Genomic DNA, 19,038 nt, shown 5'->3' with positions numbered 1-19,038 from the left:
TAAATAACCTGCTCAAGGTCTCAGAGTTTGCAAGCCAAGGGCATTCTGACATCCAGGCAGTTTACTGCCTGAAAAATTGTGAGGACTAATATAAAAGCCGTCAATTAGATTTAGAAAAATGGAGGTTATTAGCTCTCTTAGGAAAGGTGGCATGTGGGATGATAAAGGGTTAAAGCAAGTGAGAATAGGGGAGGAGTGATGGGGAGATGAGGAAATGGAGACAGAAAGCATGAACAGCTCTTCTGGGAAACTGTCCAAGATGGTCTTTGGGATCTTTTGTCTAAAGATCCTCTTGTTTGTTTTATATCTTTTCTGGACTTCACTAGTTGGCCGAACCTCCTTCTGATACATGCTTTTTTTCTTCAGTTAATATATACATTTCTCCAGTTAAAATCTGATGTTGCTATTTGTTATCTGTCTAGTTAAGGCATACTTTTTGAAATACTGAGAAACTGTTAATAAAGTGGTGAAGTTCTTGGTTACTAGGGTAAGTAAGTTTTTGTTTTAGTATGTTTTACATTTGGGGCTCTTAATGATTTCTTTTCAAATTTACTTTTTCATAAGTTCATGTACCTCTAGTAAAGGACATTTTTAGAGATCACTATCTAGTTTCACTATCTAGTTTGTATTAAATAAACGTTTGAAGGTAATGGATTATAACAAATATCACGGTTATATTCCAAAATACAGTCGCATTAAATTACTTAAGGTTGATGTCTATAGACTTCTTAGAATTGAACTTTTCCTGTTTGTAGGCTGATATCGCACCATTGATGGCTTCTCTTATTGGAGTTCCCTTTCCCCTTAATTCAGTGGTAAGGAATAAAATTTTCTTATCAACTCTCAGAATAAAAGAAAATTACTGTACAGTAAAATTTACTTTTTATGTGTTTCTGGATAATCTTCAACTATATTTAAAACTGTATTTTCCTTTATATTTCTTTTTAAATATGTAATACCTCATAATTGTGTATGTGCTATAGTCTACAACATGGAACACAAGCCTAATAGCTTTTCTTTAAAATTTTGTATTTTCTAAAATGTATACAGATTTATATCTTTGTATTTTAGTTATGTGATGGAAATATATAAATAATTTTTGATTGCAAGAAGCAGAAATGAATCCATTTAAAGGAAATTTATAAGCAGGAATTGGTGATTCACTGAATCAAAGGGGTGTTCAAAAACCAGGCTTGGAAATGAACAGGAACCAAGAGAGCTCCAGAGACTTGAAGAAAGAACCAAACCGTGGTCCTCTGGCAGGGCTGGTCTGCTCAGGGCCCCGACACTAGGGGAGAGCAACACTGCACCTGTTGTACTGCTGTGCCTTGGCTCTCCAGAGTCATATTCCAGTGCTAACCATCTGAGTGGTGTAGCCTGGGCTATTTGTCTGCCCTTCAGTAAGGAAAGGCAGGGCCGCATTTGAGACCCACTACGCTATATCCACGGGGGAGATTTCTCAACATAGAATGGTAATGCTGTTAAGAATGGGAACGGGATGCTGAAAATCCGAAAAACAAACAAACAAGTCTATTCCGTCCAGCCATTCTTATTAGGTCTTCAAATAAAACTTTAAAAGAATAATGTCATCTATCTCAGAACTCCAAGTAGTATGACCGCTATAGTCGTAAGGGTGTGTGTATGTGTGTAATGGAAACAAAAGTTTCACAAGACAATCCTTACTCTCATTATGCACAGTATACTCTCATATTTCTTATTATGTCTTTTTTTCTTTGAAGTATGCTGGCTGTGGCCCACCATAGTGAGTTTTTGTGTGTGTGCGAGAACTTAGTTCCTTACTGCCTAGCACATAGTAATCTTTCAATAGACATTAGATTTTTTTGAACTTAATTCATCTCTTTTGCTTTATTTTATTATGTCTACTTTGTGAGAAAAATAATAGAACATTTTTCAGTTACAGTTTTAAGACAGATTTTTTAATTATTCTACTAATTTATTTGTCCATATGTCTTATCTTTATTGCTTCCTTTTAAAGTCTATTTTGTCTTCTAAGAATAGCCTGAGCTTTGTTAACACTAATATTAAACCACTGTTGGTTTTTCACAGGGGATCCTTCCTTTGGATTATCTTAACAACACTGATCTCTTCAAAGCGGAGAGCATATTTACAAATGCCATACAGATCCTTGAACAGTTCAAGGTAAAACAAGACTCACACACAAAATTGGACACTACTACAATTTTAAAATGGAATATATTAAGTAAAAATATTTGATTTTGTGTTTTAAGAGATGGTTTCCTATAATTTATTATCTTTAAACTTTGTGTATTTGACTATTGTCATAAGTTTCACATTTCTGAATGTGAATTCAGGTTCCATGAATCACTTTGAGGAGTGTCTCTAATTGTAAGACCACCACACATGCTTATAAAGACTACAAACCAAGTCTTTATCGGTTGGAATTTGCCTCATAGAAGTAATATTAGAAATTACAATATTTCTTGTCATTCCATGTACATTATTACAAGCATGAGGAACTTAAAGATGTGACCATTTAACTGAAACTTTCTTTTATTCTTAATACTGTTACTGCAGCTTGGCTTATTTTGTTTTCTAAGGGTTAAAGAGGTACAGTTTAATTACAGTACAGTATGTTATTTTGCAGGCTTGATATGCTTTATTCTCAGCTTATTGTGATAGTGTGATAATGTTGAATTTTTCTTTAAATAGTTGTGAAAAATATAGTAAAACGAAATTCCGTTTATTTTCAAAGTACTTAACCATCCCTGAAGAACTACTTTCATAGATGTTTATATTTCAGAATGAAATGAGTTAATTTCTTTCTCTTTTATAATATAGTATTTTCATACTTGGTTCCCAGGTGAAAATGACTCAGAAAAAAGAAGTTACTTTATCATTTTTGTTTACACCGTTTAAGTAAGTCTCTTATATTTTTTACTAACTTGTAGGAAAAACTTTTTCAGTGAGTTTGAATGGTGACGGGATAGATGAGTTTCTTAGAAACTTTATCTTTTTTGCGTACATTAGTGCAAATTCCAAAATGAAAGCTGCTGTTGTTTTTGTAAGTAATGGGCCGGATGCTTGAACGGCTGGTAGAGGAGATATAGGGGTGCAGGGAAATATCGGAAACATTAAGGAGATAAATTCACCTGGCCTTGACTGGGAAGGTGTGGGGGCTGTTGGCTTGGATGGTTGGGAAGAATGCTGGTACCAATATGGCTTATAGAAAGAAAGAAGAGCTAGTTTGAGAGGCAGGGATGAATGTTCCTGAGTTCAGCTTCCACTTGAAGATATCACTTAATTAGTTAGAAATAGGAACTTGGATCTCAAGATAGAGAGGAGAGTTGGTTATGAAGATTTTGGAACCATCAGCATAAGGATGGTCGCAGCTGTAGGGAGGGTGTAGAAAGTGACAAGAAATGGCCAGTGATCCAATTCTGGGAAACACTGGCAACTACTGGGCGGGCAAAGAGGAGAGCAGACTTTGGTGGGCAGCAGATTTTGCTGTCCCAGATCCCAGAAAGGTGTGTTTTCCTTGAATCAGGTACGGGAGGTCTGAGTCACAAACCTGGCTCTGCACCGCTGACTCGGGCAGCTTGACTCAACCTCCTTGAGGTTCATTTTCGATTAGCGAGGATTCACATTTAACTGAGAAGGATTTTGCTCTTGACCAAAACAAACAGAAATTGTGTGAAATATGAGTGTTAGGGATATGATTGACTTCACTGGAATTATTTTTGACAACTTATATAGCACTAGTGTGGTATTCATAAACTAGAAAGGCTTAAATATGGTGTGATTGTATGTCTGACTTTCTGTGTATATGTATGTATAGGAGAGTAAAAAAAGCAAAATTAGGATTTTTCAAGTTATGATCATATGAAATTAATTACCCTAAATATTATATACATCAAAAGTAAAATTACCTTTGAGGACTGTCCCCACTTAGAACTTTATTATCACATATGCTTATAAAGACTATAAGGAAAGTCTTTATTGATTGGAATTTGCCCCATATTATATCATTTACATATCATGTGTGTCTGTTTATTTATAATGTTGTGGTACAATCAGACCATAAGAAAATAAACAAATAAATGAACAACAAATATATTATCATTTCCTGGCGTGAAGAAAATACACAAGACATTCAAAGTGAGAATAACTGAGGGTTGCTTTAGACCAGCCACTGTAGAAAGACTGATCAGGGAAGTGCTTTTCTACAAGGAGTTCAAGTGCACACTACCCACCTGCTTCGACTTGGCCTGCTGGCTGACCACGAACTTCCCCTGCTCTGATGCTCAACATCTGCCTGCAGAGCCACTGCTAGCTCTGTGTCATCTGGGGGCCCAGCAGGATGCTTGATTCCCACCCACTAGCTCACCCACCCTGGAGCGAAGCTTACCAGCCTGGCCTGTAGACTAATCTGGCTGAAAATCACCATTTGCCAAAAGCCTGCAATGTGGCCAGAAAAGCCGAAGATAAAATGAAGAATTGACACTTGAGGAAATGGATAATTTAAGGGACAGAAAAGAACTTAAAAATATTAAAATCCTCACAAATATTTGAGAAACTATTGTATCCATAAAACAAAAAGCAGCACAAACTTTACAAAATGAGAAAGGTACAGGATGCATTTTTTTTTATTGAGTTAATGATAGGTTACAATCTTGTGAAATTTCAGTTGTACATTATTGTCTGTCAGTCGTGTTGTAGGTGCACCACTTCACGCTTTGTACCCACCCCCCCAACCCACCTTTCCCTTGGTAGCCACTAATCTGTTCTCTTTGTCCACATGTTTAAATTCCTCATATGAGTGGAGTCATACAGAGATTGTCCTTCTCTATCTGGCTTATTTCACTTAACATAATTCCCTCAAGGTCCATCCATGTTGCTGCAAATGGGACGATTTTGTTCTTTTTTATGGCTGAGTAGTATTCCATTGTTTATATATATATATATACCACATCTTGGTTATCCAGTCCTCTGTTGATGGGCACTTAGGTTGCTTCCATGTCTTGGCTATTGTAAATAATGCTGCAATGAACATTGGGGTGCATGGAACTTTTGGAATTACTGACTTCAAGCTCTTTGGATAGATACCCAGTAGAGTGATAGCTGGATCATATGGTAGTTCTATTTTTAATTTTTTGAGGAATCTCCATACTATTTTCCATAGTGGCTGTACCAGTTTGCATTCCCACCAGCAGTGTATGAGGGTTCCTTTTTCTCCACAGCCTCTCCAACATTTGCTACTGTTTGTTTTAGTTATTTTTGCCATTCTAACGGGTGTAAGGTGATATCTTAGTGTAGTTTTGATTTGCATTTCTCTGATGCACAGTGATGATGAACATCTTTTCATGTGCCTATTAGCCATCTATATATCTTCTTTGGAGAAATGTCTGTTCATGTCTCCTGCCCATTTTTTGATCAGGTTGTTTGATTTTTTGTTGTTGAGTTGTGTGAGTTCTTTATATATTATGGAGATTAACCCTTTGTCAGATGTATGACTTGGAAATATTTTTTCTCAGTTAGTGGGTTGTTTCTTTGTTTCAATCCTATTTTCCCTTGCCTTGAAGAAGCTCTTTAGTCTGATGAAGTCCCATTTGTTTATTCTTTCTATTGTTTCTCTTGTCTGAGAAGACATGGTGTCCAAAAAGATCCTTTTAATACTGATGTCAAATAGTGTACTGCCTACATTTTCTTCTAGAAGCCTTATGGTTTCAGGTCTCAGCTTTAGGTCTTTGATCCATTTTGAGTTTATTTTTGTGAATGGTGAAAAAGAATGGTCAATTTTCATTCTTTTACATGTGGCTTTCCAGTTTTCCCAGCACCATTTGTTGAAAAGACTTTCTTTTCTCCATTGTATGCCCTCAACTCCTTTGTCGAAGATTAGCTGTCCATAGATGTGTGGTTTTATTTCTGGGCTTTCAATTCCGTTCCATTGATCTGTGCACCTGTTTTTGTACCAGTACCATGCTGTTTTGATTACTGTAGCTTTGTAGTATGTTTTGAAGTCAGGGATTGTGATGCTTCCAGCTTCGTTCTTTTTTCTCAGGATTGCTTTAGCAATTTGGGGTCTTTTGTTGCCCCATAGGAATTTTAGGATTCTTTGTTCTATTTAGGATGCATTTTTTGACAAAGGAAAATGCAACTAAAAACTTAGAAGTGATAAATTGTACAAGAATGGTCCAGGGCCAGCCCCGTGGCCTAGTGGTTAAGTTCTCGCACTCTGTCTCGGTGGCCCAGGGTTTTGCAGCTTCATATCCTGGGTGCGGACATGGCACCGCTCATGAGGCCATGTTGAGGCAGTGTCCCACATGCCACAACTAGAAGGGCCCACAACTAATAATATACAACTATGTACTGGGGGGATTTGGGGAGAAAAAGCAGAAAAAAAAAAAGATTGGCAACAGTTAGCAGCTCAGGTGCCCATCTTTTAAAAAAAAAGAATGGTCCAAATGGGAGGCAAATCCTCCAGATTAGAATAGGAAGTGAATGTGTAGACCTCAAGTGAAATGAAATGAATTTTAAGTAATGTATGGATTGAGTAAGAAGCTGGAGGAAACACGATAACATATGTGGGAGGCGTACGTTTCTTCATCCCCCAAAACAATGACAATTGGAAACTTCAAGGAAAAGAAAACATTTCAAACTGTACAAGAAAGTGTGCTTCAAATATGAAGCAAACTAAGATGTGACATGATTTTGAACAGTTGCTGGGAGTATGAGAAAGGGAATTCATTTGAACATTGGCACATGGATAAAGGTTTCAATGAAATAGATGAGAAAATCTAATTATAGCATACAACTTTGCTACTCAGTGAACAGGATTTAAATAATCATAATAATGTAAACATTGGTTTTCAGCTTTTCGAGTCAAGCCTCAGACAAAGCAGGGAAGACATAATTATGATTATAGAATAAAATGCAAATGTTACCAACCTTGACAGTGTACAAGGTTATAGGTTGGAAGGCAGGCAGGGAAAAAAATGTAACTGGATTAATAGTGGTGCTGTTGTCCTCATAAAGTCAAATATGGAGATTCTGGCTACAGTCGAGAATGTAAGACAGAGGTTTAGGTATTAGATTGTTAAAGTGACTAACCAGCAAACAGAGGACGTAAAAATAGTCATATAACCACCTTGAGGTAGGAGGAGACAGCAGGAACAGCCAGAGTCAGCCAGGAGTCAACAGAAAGTGTCTCAGGTCATCAAGTCAAGAAATAGTAATAAAAGCACGTGATTAAGAAAACTGGAGGTAACTATCAGGTAACTAAAAAGAGACACATGGAAAAGCTTTTGTCTCTACATTGAGGAGCTGAGAGATGAGAAGGGGTAGGGCAGGGATTTATTGGTTGTCATTGTGTCCTCTAGTGATTAAGGATTGATTCTGTCACCACTGTGGCTGGGGATCATTTTCAGTCAGGGAACCACACCATCCGTCTGTTGGTTGTTCATACTGTGGCGGCTGCGTGTTGCTGTGATGCTAAAAGCTGTGCCTCCGGTATTTCAAACACCAGCAGGGTCACCCACGCTGACAGGTTTCGGTGGAGCTTCCAGACTAGACAGAGTAGGAAGAAGGAGGTGGCCACCCACCTCCAAAAATATTGGCCATGAAAACCCTGTGAATAGCAGCAGAGCATTGTCTGATATAGTTCCAGAGGGTGAGAGGATGGTGCAAAAAGACCGGGTAGAGTTCCTCTCACCTATACACAGGGTTGCCAGGAGTCGGACTCCACTCAATGGTGTTAACAACACTGTGCCTTTCTGTACTGTTTTCGATTTTTAAAAATTATATGCATATATTGCTTTGACAAAACATTAAAAAAGAAACAAAAAATAGGTATTTTAAGCATTGGCATGAATCATAAATTCATAAAAATCATGGAAACGAATAAAAAAAATTTATTCTTCTATATATGTTTTAGAATCATCATCTTGAGTTATATGAGAAATTCTTTGGTTATTACACTGTATTTAGGAAGTAATTTTTAGAGGATTGACATTTTTACAATACTGAACATTAGTATCCAATATTTATTTACTTATATCTTCTGTTATGTTCTGTAGTAAAATTTTATAGATTTTCCCACAATATCTATTGCTCATTATTTTACTCTTGGATATTTTATTTCTATAATAAGTATTGTTCCTATTATATATGTTCAGTACACCAGGAAAAACAGTTATCACCATTTATCGTGTAAGTACAATGGACTCTTTATTTTTCTCTAATCCAATGAATCTTTTGTATTTCTACACCATGTGTTTTCTTCCGATCACCTTTATATGCACATCTAATGTCAGCACTGTCCACTTAGAAACTATATCAAGTAAACATTGGCACATAAACATCATAAAAGGTAAAGAATACTGTCATCACTTATCCTTTCTGCAAAACAGCTCAGGTTCTTGTTCAAACAACTGTGTGATGAAGCTCTTCCCTCTTGAATAAGTACCGTATTTCCTTTTTATTCTTAGAAATATATTGTTCATTCATCAATTCTTAATTTGAGAAAATTTATCTAGGATATTGATATCTAAAAATTCATGGTCTTGAGATTTTACTTACATGATCAATTTCACCAGCATCACTAGATTTTAGTTTAATAATATCTCTTTACCATTCTTCCATTGTCTTATTTAGTCTTCTATAGCATGAACAATTGATGAATAATGTGATAATTTCTAGGGTGATGAAATAGCGAATATTTCAAGATATAGGAAAAATAAGATGCTAAGATCCTGGAACATATCTTAGATTTGTGAAAGTGTCCAGTGGATCCATATGGTAATTAATTACATATCATATTTTATCCTATTCTTTAAAAAATAAGTAAATTTTATCTTTGCTATTTTAAAGACCTCTAAGAAAGAAAAAAAGTCATGAAATATCTGTTCTAACAAATAGAACTGCTTGAAAAAGAAACAGTAAGCTAAAGTTGGGTCCTGTGGACCCTGATGCTATGCCAAGGGATGACCAGCAGGTGGAGCTATATGACTAGGCGAAGCATAAAAGTTTGCCTATATGTCAAAGTACCTTAAAAAGGAGGAAAGCCATTTTATATTTGAAAAGTGTGTGCTTTAGAAGCCAAGGTAAGACAAGAAAAACTTTAAAAGGAAAAAATGTCACGAAATGGGAAAAAAGCAAGAAAGATCTCTTAAAAGATATTTTAGAAAAAAATGAAAATGGGAAGGAGATATTATTCCTTGCCAATGGAAGCAAAAACATTCATCTTTTATTAATAGTCACTATATAAATTCAGGGAACTTAAATAAATTTTAACAAAATATTTTAATCTATTTTCTACTAAAATTCAAGATACTTTGCTTCTTTTTAATATATTTGTTTCTTTTAGGCTGATACAGATTAAAGTTCCTCCCTTGGATCAAATTTAAACACTGATTTTAATGTGAATCCTTCCACCACTTCACCCATTTGATTTACCAATTATTTACTAGAAATATAATTTTCTGCCTAGAAACTGGCATTCTTCTTTAAAAATTTTAACTTTTATACATCACATACATACATAGGAAAATGTTCATTGACTCAGTTATGTCATGAAAGATGATATAAGATTTTACATCACCGGTCAGTCTAAAGGGATGCAAATTATCTAGAAATAAAATAATTTTTATCCTGCTTTCTCTGACTTTATCTTCTTGATTTGTTTTTTCCCTTAATCTAAATAGATGTTCTAAAAAGGAGTGGTCTGGATATCACTATGTATCTCTAAGATATCATGTGTAAAGGGAAATATTTCTGTAATAAAAATCTGAGTAAAGAAGATATACTTGTTCAAAGGGCAGTATTTTAAGGAGATTTTGTACTCCAAACACTAGTTCACCCTAAATAATTGATGATAAAATTCTTGATAATCCTAAAACATGGTTTACTTTCTCTATAGTGTTCAAATAACTAAGGAACAAAGATGGAATGATAGCAATCACAGCAAAGAAAAGTGCACAATTAATACTCATTTCTCTTTTCCCTTTTACTAAAGCGTAACATATTGATAATAGATTCTTTTAAAACGATGTTTTCAGTATAAAAGATTTAGTCAATAAAGGAAATTTTTTCATACAAATTACCACTATGTAGAAATGTTGTCTTGCCATCATCATCAAATTTTGCTTCTGCCAAATTCTCTCTCTTCTCCCTCTTTGGGATTCCAGTTACATGTGTGTGTGTGAGAGAGAGAGAGAGAGACCTGATCACAGTGACTTGTATGGTTTTTTTAATTGTCTTTTCTGTATTTTCCATTCTTTCTGCTCTTCAAGGTGTAGGTGGGATATTTTCTACTGACCTATCTTCTAATAAAACAAATCTCTCTTCTGTTTTGTCCAGTTTGCTGCTATTGAATTCTTAATTTCAGTTATTACCTTTTTTCAATTCTAGCATTTCCATTTTAGTTCATTTAAAAAATAGATTCCAGGGGCTGGCCCTGTGGTGTGTTGGTTCAGTTCATGCGCTCCACTTCAGTGGCCTGGGGTTTGCAGATTTGGATCCTGGGCGCAGACCTAGCACCGCTCATCAAGCCACACTGTGGCAGCATCCCACATAAAATAGAGGAAGATTGACACAGATGTTAGCTCAGCGACAGTCTTCCTCAAGCAAAAAAGAGGAAGATTGGCAACAGATGTTAGCTCAGGGCCAATTTTCCTCTCACACACACAAAAAAGATTTCAAGACTCAGCCACATGGCTGAGTGGTTGAAGTTCTGCGCGCTCCACTTTGGCAGCCTGGGTTCGCAGGTTTGGATCCCAGGTGCAGACCTACTCCACTCACCAGCCATGCTGTGGAGGTGTCCCACATACAAAAAAATAGAGGAGGATTGGCACAGGTGTTAGCTCAGGGCGCATCTTCCTCAGAAAAGAAAAAAAAGATTCCAGTTTTTTTTTTTTTTTTTGAGGAAGATGCGCCCTGAGCTAACATCTGTTGCCAGTCCTCCTCTTTTGCTGAGGAAGACTGGCCCTGAGCTATCATCCGTGCCCATCTTCCTCTACTTTATATGTGGGATTCCTGCCACAGCATGGCTTGCCAGGTGGTGTCATGTCCACACCTGGGGTCTGAAGCAGCGAACTCCGGGCCACCAAAGTGGAACGTGCACACTTAACCGCTGCGCCACCAGGCTGGCCCCAGATTCCAGTTATTTGGTGCAATTTTCTGTCTTATTCTCTATTACTGAATATGTTAACCACAATTATTATTATTTTTTTTTCTGAGGAAGATTAGCCCTGAGCTAACATCTGTGCCAGTCTTCCTTTGCTTTACATGTAGGTTGCCACCACAGCATGGATGACAAGTGGTGTATGTCTGTGCCCGGAATCTGAACCTTTGAACCTGGGCTACTAAAGCAGAATGTGCCGAACTTGACCACTATGCCATGGGGCTGGCCCTCCTTAACCACGATTATTTTAAAGTGTGCACCTAACAACACTACCAATATCCATATTATTTGTGAGTTTGTTTCTGTTGTCTTTTTAGTTGATCCTGTTGTTTAGTCTGGTAGTTTGTAAATGATTGCTTGTCACTGTGTACGGAAAGTTTTAGAAGCTCTGGATTATCTCATTCTCCAGAGGGGTTTCACCTTATCCTCTGACAGGCGCAGAGTGGTGGCTGACTCAAGGCTGTGTTGAGGTTTTGTTAACTCTGCTCCTACCTCTGGGTGGCCTCTGCCCTTGGAGTGTAGCCTCCAGTGATCTCAGTCGAAAGCTCGGTGTGTTATTTAGAGCCTGTCTTCTCTGGTGGCTCCTGAACACGAAGTTTTGTCTCTTATATATCTTGAGACTTCCAAAACTTCTCTCCTACTTTTCAGGGGCTTTCTTCTTAGCTTCTTGTCCTCTCGTCCTACACAGCTGAAGAATTCAGCTGAGGGTCAAGCTCACCTCCCTTTTCACCTCTCTTCTCACCAGGACTTGGCCTCTATTTCTTTACCTGAGTTCTCTATATGTAATAGAATATAAATTCTTTCTTATAAAAGTCCCTTCTCTCATTCTTTAAGACTTCATCTCAGAGTCTGTATTAAATTAATTCCAGATAACCTTCTTTTCATGTCCTTTTTTAAAATCTAGAATGAAAATTTTATATTATTCTCTTACCTTTCTTCTCTTGGGGTCCTCAAGTCCTGGCTGCATTGGCAGCCACACATTTTAACTTGTATGTCTGCAGTTTCATAAGATTTCCAGAGGCTCCACTGGGTTCCTTCCCTCCAGCCAGCAGCTCTGTGCCCAAATTCTCAGCTGCCTTGTGCCGAGAAGAAGAGTGGCAGATGTGCTAAGGGTTACAGTTCCTAGAATGTTGGATGGCTCCTCTGTGGCTTCCTTCTGTCTAGTATCTTAACCATTCAATTCTTGGTGGTCTCAGCAGCTCTCCAGTACCTTTAAATTGATTTTTAATTTTATTGTATCAGACTTTCCAGTTGCTCCTGGTGGGAGCATTGTATACCCAAACTTCTCCATCATAGCCAGAAGCTATGCTTAAATTTAATGTTTTCATTATTTTACTTAAAGAAAAACTTGTCAGTTAAATGTGAATGAAAAAGTAATGCATTAACACAATAAAAATTACGCAAATGATAATAAAAAGTTACCTCTCCAGTATTCCAGTCTTAGAGTCTTTTTCTCTGGAGGCAACGTTGCAGTTTCTTATACATCTGTCTATATATATCATGTGTACATATGTACATGTATGTATATATCCCTCTTGCTAACATATTTTAAATTTTAATTATGAAATACTTCACACGTGCTAAAAAGAATGGAAAATGTAACAAAAATCCTTGTACCCACAATCCAGGTTTAAGAAATGTTAACATTTTACCATATTTCTTTAGATCCTTTTTTCCTTAAGAAATAAAATGGTGTAATGTCATTGAATCCCTGTTTTTAAAATCTACCAGTTCTTATTATAATTCTCTTTTTTCCAATCAGTATGATTTTCAAGATTTATCATGTTCACATGTGCAGATGCCCTTCATTCATTCTAATTTACGTGTGTTATTCCTTAGATTACTCCCCTGCCAAACCCTCTTGTTTTGTTATTTGTTTTGTCTTTTTTACATAAATGTTAACATATTGTACCATATATTCTGGACTTTACTTTTCTCACAGAACTTGTTTATGGTTAAAATATGTGATAGTAAGATTTATTTTGCACCCCTTCCTGACTTATGGAAAAGTAAAAAAAAAATATATGTGTATATATATTCATCTCAGAATCTGTATTAAAGTAATTCCAGATAATTGTATATAGGGGGACAAGTTTATGAGAATCTTTAATGTCAATGCTACAGTGAGGATTGTACAGAACATTTTGATGGATTCCAGACATATTCTGAACCTTTGGTATATCCCAAGATTTACATATAGTCTATTTAGGAAAAATAGAAATTAACCTGGTCTTGGTTTCCTTACCTAAGTACTCCATATATAACATAATATTTCATACCTAATGTAATATAATATTTCACATACAATGTGTTACATACAACATAATGTAACATAAATGTTTCTCTTTAAAAAAGTTTCTTCTCTCATTGTTCTTAAGACTTCACTTGAGAACATGTATTAAATTAGTTTAAGAAATTTAGTTGCTGACAAGCTTTTTTTTCATCTTTTTATTTAATTTAGCAAATTGTTAGGTGCTTTAAGATTGGCAATGTATATTATTCTCTTATTTCTATTCCTTTTTTAGGTCTGCAATACTTTGATAGCATTTTACTCCATTAAGATTTATTGATTCGTTTTATGTGCTTAGCTCTTTGCTAAGTAATATTGTGGATAGTCATGGAAATAATTAATGGTCCACATGGAGGTTAAAATTTAATTGAAGAGAAATGAATTGATCATTAAACCACACTAAAGTGCTAATGGTTTGAGGTGAGATTTGGAGTGGACCATAAAGGATAACGAAGATTTGATTTTGGAAAGCAGAGAGGGGAGGATCTTTATGAACAAGAACTCAGATGTGAATACAAGAGGTGAAGAATGAAGAGTTTAACCATTCTATAGCTCAGGGTATACATTTGGGATAATGGGAAATTAAGTAGAATAGGAGATGGTCGTCAGTAGACCAAGAAGTTGAGAATTGATGAAGTAGATAGTAGGATGCCCATATCAATTTCAAGTAAGTTAGAAGATGCAATCAGCGTTTTAGGAAGCTGAGTGGATCAGAGCAAGGGGAGGGAGATCAAGTAGAAGGCCTTGAAGAAATTTGGAAAGTTCAACCAGATACAGCCTTCAGAGAGGCCTCTGCACTTTGGCCCAGTAGTTCCATTTTTAAGACTTCCAGGAAAGTATTCCAAAATGTGTGATGTCTGAAGAACAAAGAACTGGATCATGGCAACAATTTGAAGTAACTTGTTTTTTTTTCACATATTCCTGCTTCCTGCTCCCTTTTTACTTCAAATCCCAGTGAGTCCAGGGGTGGGGAATTTTCCTGCAGTCTGAAGCAGTGATTGGATTCCCCTGAATTGAAAGATGTGGAAGCCCCAGATTCTTAACCAGGGAACTCTGGAGGGTACATAGAGGAGCTTCTGGGGTTCATGAATTTTCTGAAATTACATGAAAGATTTCAGATTATTCATATTTTCTAGACAGAGAGTTTCAGTTTATGAAAGAACTCTGTGATCTCTCTCAAATTAATAACATCACTTAAAAGATTTACTTCCTACACATCTCAATCTTATCTCTTCAGAGACTTCTGGAACCAAATAGAAAGAAGCCAAGTGATTATATTATGTTGAACCATATGAAATTGCCAATATCTAATTTAGTAGTTTTGACATACAAAAATAGCAATTTCATATCATCTAACCTAATATATCTTTAAATAGCTTTTTTGTACTTTTTAAATATAAAGGTATTCATTTTAGGAGTGTAGGTGTTAGTTAAGCAGTATATTTTGTACTTAAATATACTTAGTTATTTCAATAAGGTAGTTATGTTCTGGTTATATTTCCTCAGTTTCTACATTCCATGAACTTAATACCTTTAGATATGTACCTTTTCAATTTATGCAATATTAGGAGTATTTCTCTTGTGTATTTAAGGTTTCTACTGTGGTAAAAGGACAGGGAAATGAAGGAAAGAAAAATGAAAGATAGGGGAACAGAAAAGGTATATGGTACAGTATAAGAATAGCAAATAGGTTCAAATTGTTCAGTAACTGACTATTGGTTAGGCTCTGCCCCGAGCTCCTCGGTAATGAAAATTCTTAGGCTCCTCTGGCTCAGGGGTACAAGGCGAGCGCCATGATGGATCTGCCTGTCTGCTGTGTCTGCCAATGAGCATGGAAGGGCTGTGCGGTGGACTCACAACACTAGTATGCTGTTCCATTCATTCTGTTGATCTAATCAGAATTTCTTTGTTAGCCAGAGTATTAACGTTTCTTCAAAATGATGGATTATATGACTATCATAAGTATAGTTTGGCAGTTAAAACTTTGAGTCAAGAACACCAAATTTAACTATAAGCTGTTTCTTAGAAGAGTTCTGATAACCAGCAATAATACACTTTAGCTTGAAGTTTCTTTTTTTCTTTTGTTTTGTTTTTTCATTTTCTCGTTTCACCATTCTTTTATTTTCAATTCAGCAAAAAAATAAGAAAAAATATAATTGAAATGAGGAGACATTTTAAACCTAACTTTTTTTTCCTTTGTAGGTTGCTTTCTGAGTCTAAACAGCACAACATTTTAAGAAAAGCAAGATCTTATATAAAACAGAGAAAGTATGATGAAGCAGTAAGTATGCAGGCCTTGTTATGTAAACAGCTGATCATCATTTTGGATACGGGGAGGGGCAAAGTATGGCCATGGAGAGCACAGTGGGCAGGCCAGGGAGCTTTCCTGAACCCTCAAGATAGGATTGTATTTCCTAAGTAGCTGCTTTTGCCATGGGCATACTTCTCTTGTTTCAGATAATGTTATGGGTAAACTTTTTTAGGTTAGCATTGGAAATGAACAATTGCCATTTGCTATGATGACAAAGTGTATTCCAGGTTTCTATCACCTTACTTATGCATAATATTTTAGAACATGCCATATTTGTACATTTGGAATTATCTACACACTATCAGAAGTCTAATATTTATATTGAAGCTTTGACTCCTCCCGGCTCCTACCCTACTATGTTTTTCATTGACTTTCTCTTTGTTAAATGGTCACATAATTTTAAACTATGATAGAATTCTATTAGTAGTTTCTAAAATTGCCTGAGTAATACCATGTATTTCTAATGCTTATTTTTGTATTGCTTTTAAAATGGTAAGCTGTTCTCCTCCTCCAAAATACTAAGCTATTTTAATGATGTTTTATTACTGATTTGGGTAGTCTGATATGAGAAAGTAAAAAAATGATATAAATGTGGGCATCTCTTTTATTTGGGACGTCTAGTAGAGGGCCTTCATTTCTTTCTTTCATGTACTCTGAAAATAATTTCCACAAAATGAATGATTTTAAATCGCTATATTAAATCACAGATAGATGCATTTAAAATGCCCTTTCTTATCAAGATTTATAGATTTTTGTTTGTTTGAGGAAGATTAGCCTTGAGCTAACATCCGCTGCCAATCCTCCTCTTTTTGCTGAGGAAGATAGGCCCTGAACTAACATCTATGCCCATCTTCCTCTACTTTATATGTGGGACGCCTGCCACAGCATGGCTTGACAAGCGGTGCCGTATCCATACCCGGGATCCGAACTAGCAAACCCCAGGCCTCCGAAGCGGAATGAGCAAACTTAACTGCTGTGCTACTGGGCTGGCCCCTCTTATCAAGATTTAAACATTCATTTTATTCAGGAATTTTTCTTCTACTTTGCAAGAAGATCCTCGAACAATTAAAATCTGTTCTTGATCAGGCATCTACACTCACTCTAATTTTAATAATTTTCCTTCCTTTGACACTTAGGTTTTCTTATTCTTTCCATGTGGCAAGTTATATTTTTCTTTCTCTGTAGATCTCCCTTTGCAAGGAGCTGATTCATCTTGCATTGAAAGGATTGTCCTATTATCACACTTACGACAGATTCTTTTTGGGCATCACCGTTGTTCTTGGTTTCGTGGGATGGACATCTTATGCTTCTTTGTTGATCCTTAAGTTTCATTCCAACCTTCCCAGAGGTGGTAGTAAAGAAGTTAAGGTATGTTCAGAAACTATAATGGAGATTCAGATGATGGTGTAAAATCACTAGGACTGAGGAAAGAAATCAAATCAAATCACTTGTAATGAGTTCATACAGTGTGCAGGTTGATGCAGCTAACTCTTATCTTTTACTTGCTTTTCTTCTTTTTCTCTCAATTATCTCTGTTTCTTTAGTTGGGAAAAGAGTGTATTAATAATAATGGCCCTTTAACTGAAGCGGCCTATAAAGATACCTGTATAATTTAAATTCTCCTGTGACACTGTGTTGATTTTCTGTTCTTTTCTGTGATTATTTCCCATGTTGTAAGTATTCCATATCTTTCTAGTACAGGTGGTCAGAAAACTACTTCAAAGCAATATATTTAACTTTATCTGATATTAAAAGAATAGGAGCTGGAAAGCAACAAATCACTATTCAAAAGGCTTCTTTTTAAATAATGTATATGTTTTCTGGAACTGTTCTTACCTTATTTCAACTTTATGAAATTCTTAAATACAAATTTCCAGAACTTTCTATTTATCCTCATTTTAAGAATTAGTCCCTAGTTTACTTTTTCAATGCAGAAAAAAACCTCTAATAGTGTTTCATATAAATGAGAAAATATAACAGTACATATATGGTTTTACTACGTTAAAACACTTTACTCTTTTAAAATATGTTGCTGACTTTCCAGATAGGATATTATTAATAATAACAGTCTGCAAACATTTCCAGTGGTAACTTTTTACAATTTTATATTTTATTTTTCTGTAATAGAAGGAGAACAGTAGTGTTTTTTCCCAGTTTTTTATAGTACTTTAATACATCTTAAATAATTTCCTGCAAGTAATTTTCATTATTTGAATGTATGTGAAATTGTCTAGAATAGGAATAATTTCTCACATGATAGGAAAAGAGACAGAAACAATTGTGTTTTAGTAATGGATATGTCTTGGCATTCTGCTAGGTAGTTTAAATTTATTTTGCCATTTTAAACTCATAACAATGCTGAAAGTAGGATTATAATTTCTCTTTACAAAAGAGGAAACAAGCTGTTTAAATAACTTGCAAAAGGCCACTCAGCTAGGATGTGGAGGAGCTGAGGTTTGAGTCCAGAATAGTCTTGTGCCAGATGCTGCCTTTTCATATTCATCTTGATGTTTGGGCTATTGTGAAAGGATATGTCTTTAGGTTGATGTGTCAGCAGTTTTATAGCTGATAGTTCTTCTTTATTATTAATCTGATAATACAGCAAATATTTAATTGAGTGTACAGTACAACACTAGATGCTGCATAGGCTATACAAAGAAATGTAAAATTCAGATTCTGTTCTCAAGAAGCTTAGAATTAAGTAAAGTAGGTAAGAGATGTACACACATAACCACCTTATCAGACACAGGTCACTATACTACACACGTTATAAAAGACAACTTTAACATTTAACAATTTTAATATACGTTAGGTTTAGCGTGATGCAAAGATTATCCTATTTTAAATAAAGGAGAGCTCACTTTAGCTAGGGTGATGATAACAGGAAAAAGTAAGTCTTGGTGGAACTTTAACACTCAGACTATAAGGAGATGAGAATTAAAGCAAATAGAATCATATAAACAGAGGCAGAGCTGGGAAAATGTATTATGCTGGGATAATAGGTAATGTTTCTTGAGCCCCTCCATTCCAGGACTGTCCCCGGTGCTTTACGTGCGCTATTCAGTTAAGCTTAACACTACCCTAAATTTGGTAGTTATGATTATCATTATATAGTTGGGGGAATTTAGGCTCAGAGAGAGATATATTTTCTTTAAGGACACACTGATGTTAATGACAGAACTAATATTTTGTAATACTTAAATTTATGCTCTTTCTATACCATGCTGCCTTCAAAATAAATAGTTCAAGTTGGGGAGAATGTGGGAAGTTTGTTCAAGT

The 19,038-nt window shown here is 35.7% G+C and overlaps 1 protein-coding gene across 50 annotated transcripts in view; it reads left to right on the top strand.

The window, feature by feature from the left end:
- PIGN (phosphatidylinositol glycan anchor biosynthesis class N) overlaps positions 1-19,038 on the top strand; it is a 187,007-nt gene that overhangs the window by 39,451 nt on the left and 128,518 nt on the right. For 22 of the 50 annotated variants that reach the window (XR_011542785.1, XR_011542783.1, XR_011542791.1 and 19 more), the window contains 5 exons: positions 756-815; positions 2,068-2,160; positions 2,843-2,898; positions 15,651-15,729; positions 16,945-17,127. Coding sequence is in view for 38 of the 50 variants with exons in the window: in XM_070630255.1 (XP_070486356.1) it covers positions 756-815; positions 2,068-2,160; positions 2,843-2,898; positions 15,651-15,729; positions 16,945-17,127 (471 nt within the window). In the remaining 12 variants the exon portion in view is untranslated. The remainder of the gene's footprint in view (positions 1-755; positions 816-2,067; positions 2,161-2,842; positions 2,899-15,650; positions 15,730-16,944; positions 17,128-19,038) is intronic. The other 28 variants (XR_011542787.1, XR_011542788.1, XR_011542789.1 and 25 more) reach the window with 3 other exon arrangements.

Source organism: Equus przewalskii, chromosome 7 (genome assembly GCF_037783145.1).
Source record: "Equus przewalskii isolate Varuska chromosome 7, EquPr2, whole genome shotgun sequence".
Lineage (NCBI taxonomy): Eukaryota > Metazoa > Chordata > Mammalia > Perissodactyla > Equidae > Equus > Equus przewalskii.
The sequence above is the reverse complement of the archived record's forward strand: the minus strand, read 5'-3'. Positions and strand labels throughout refer to the sequence as shown.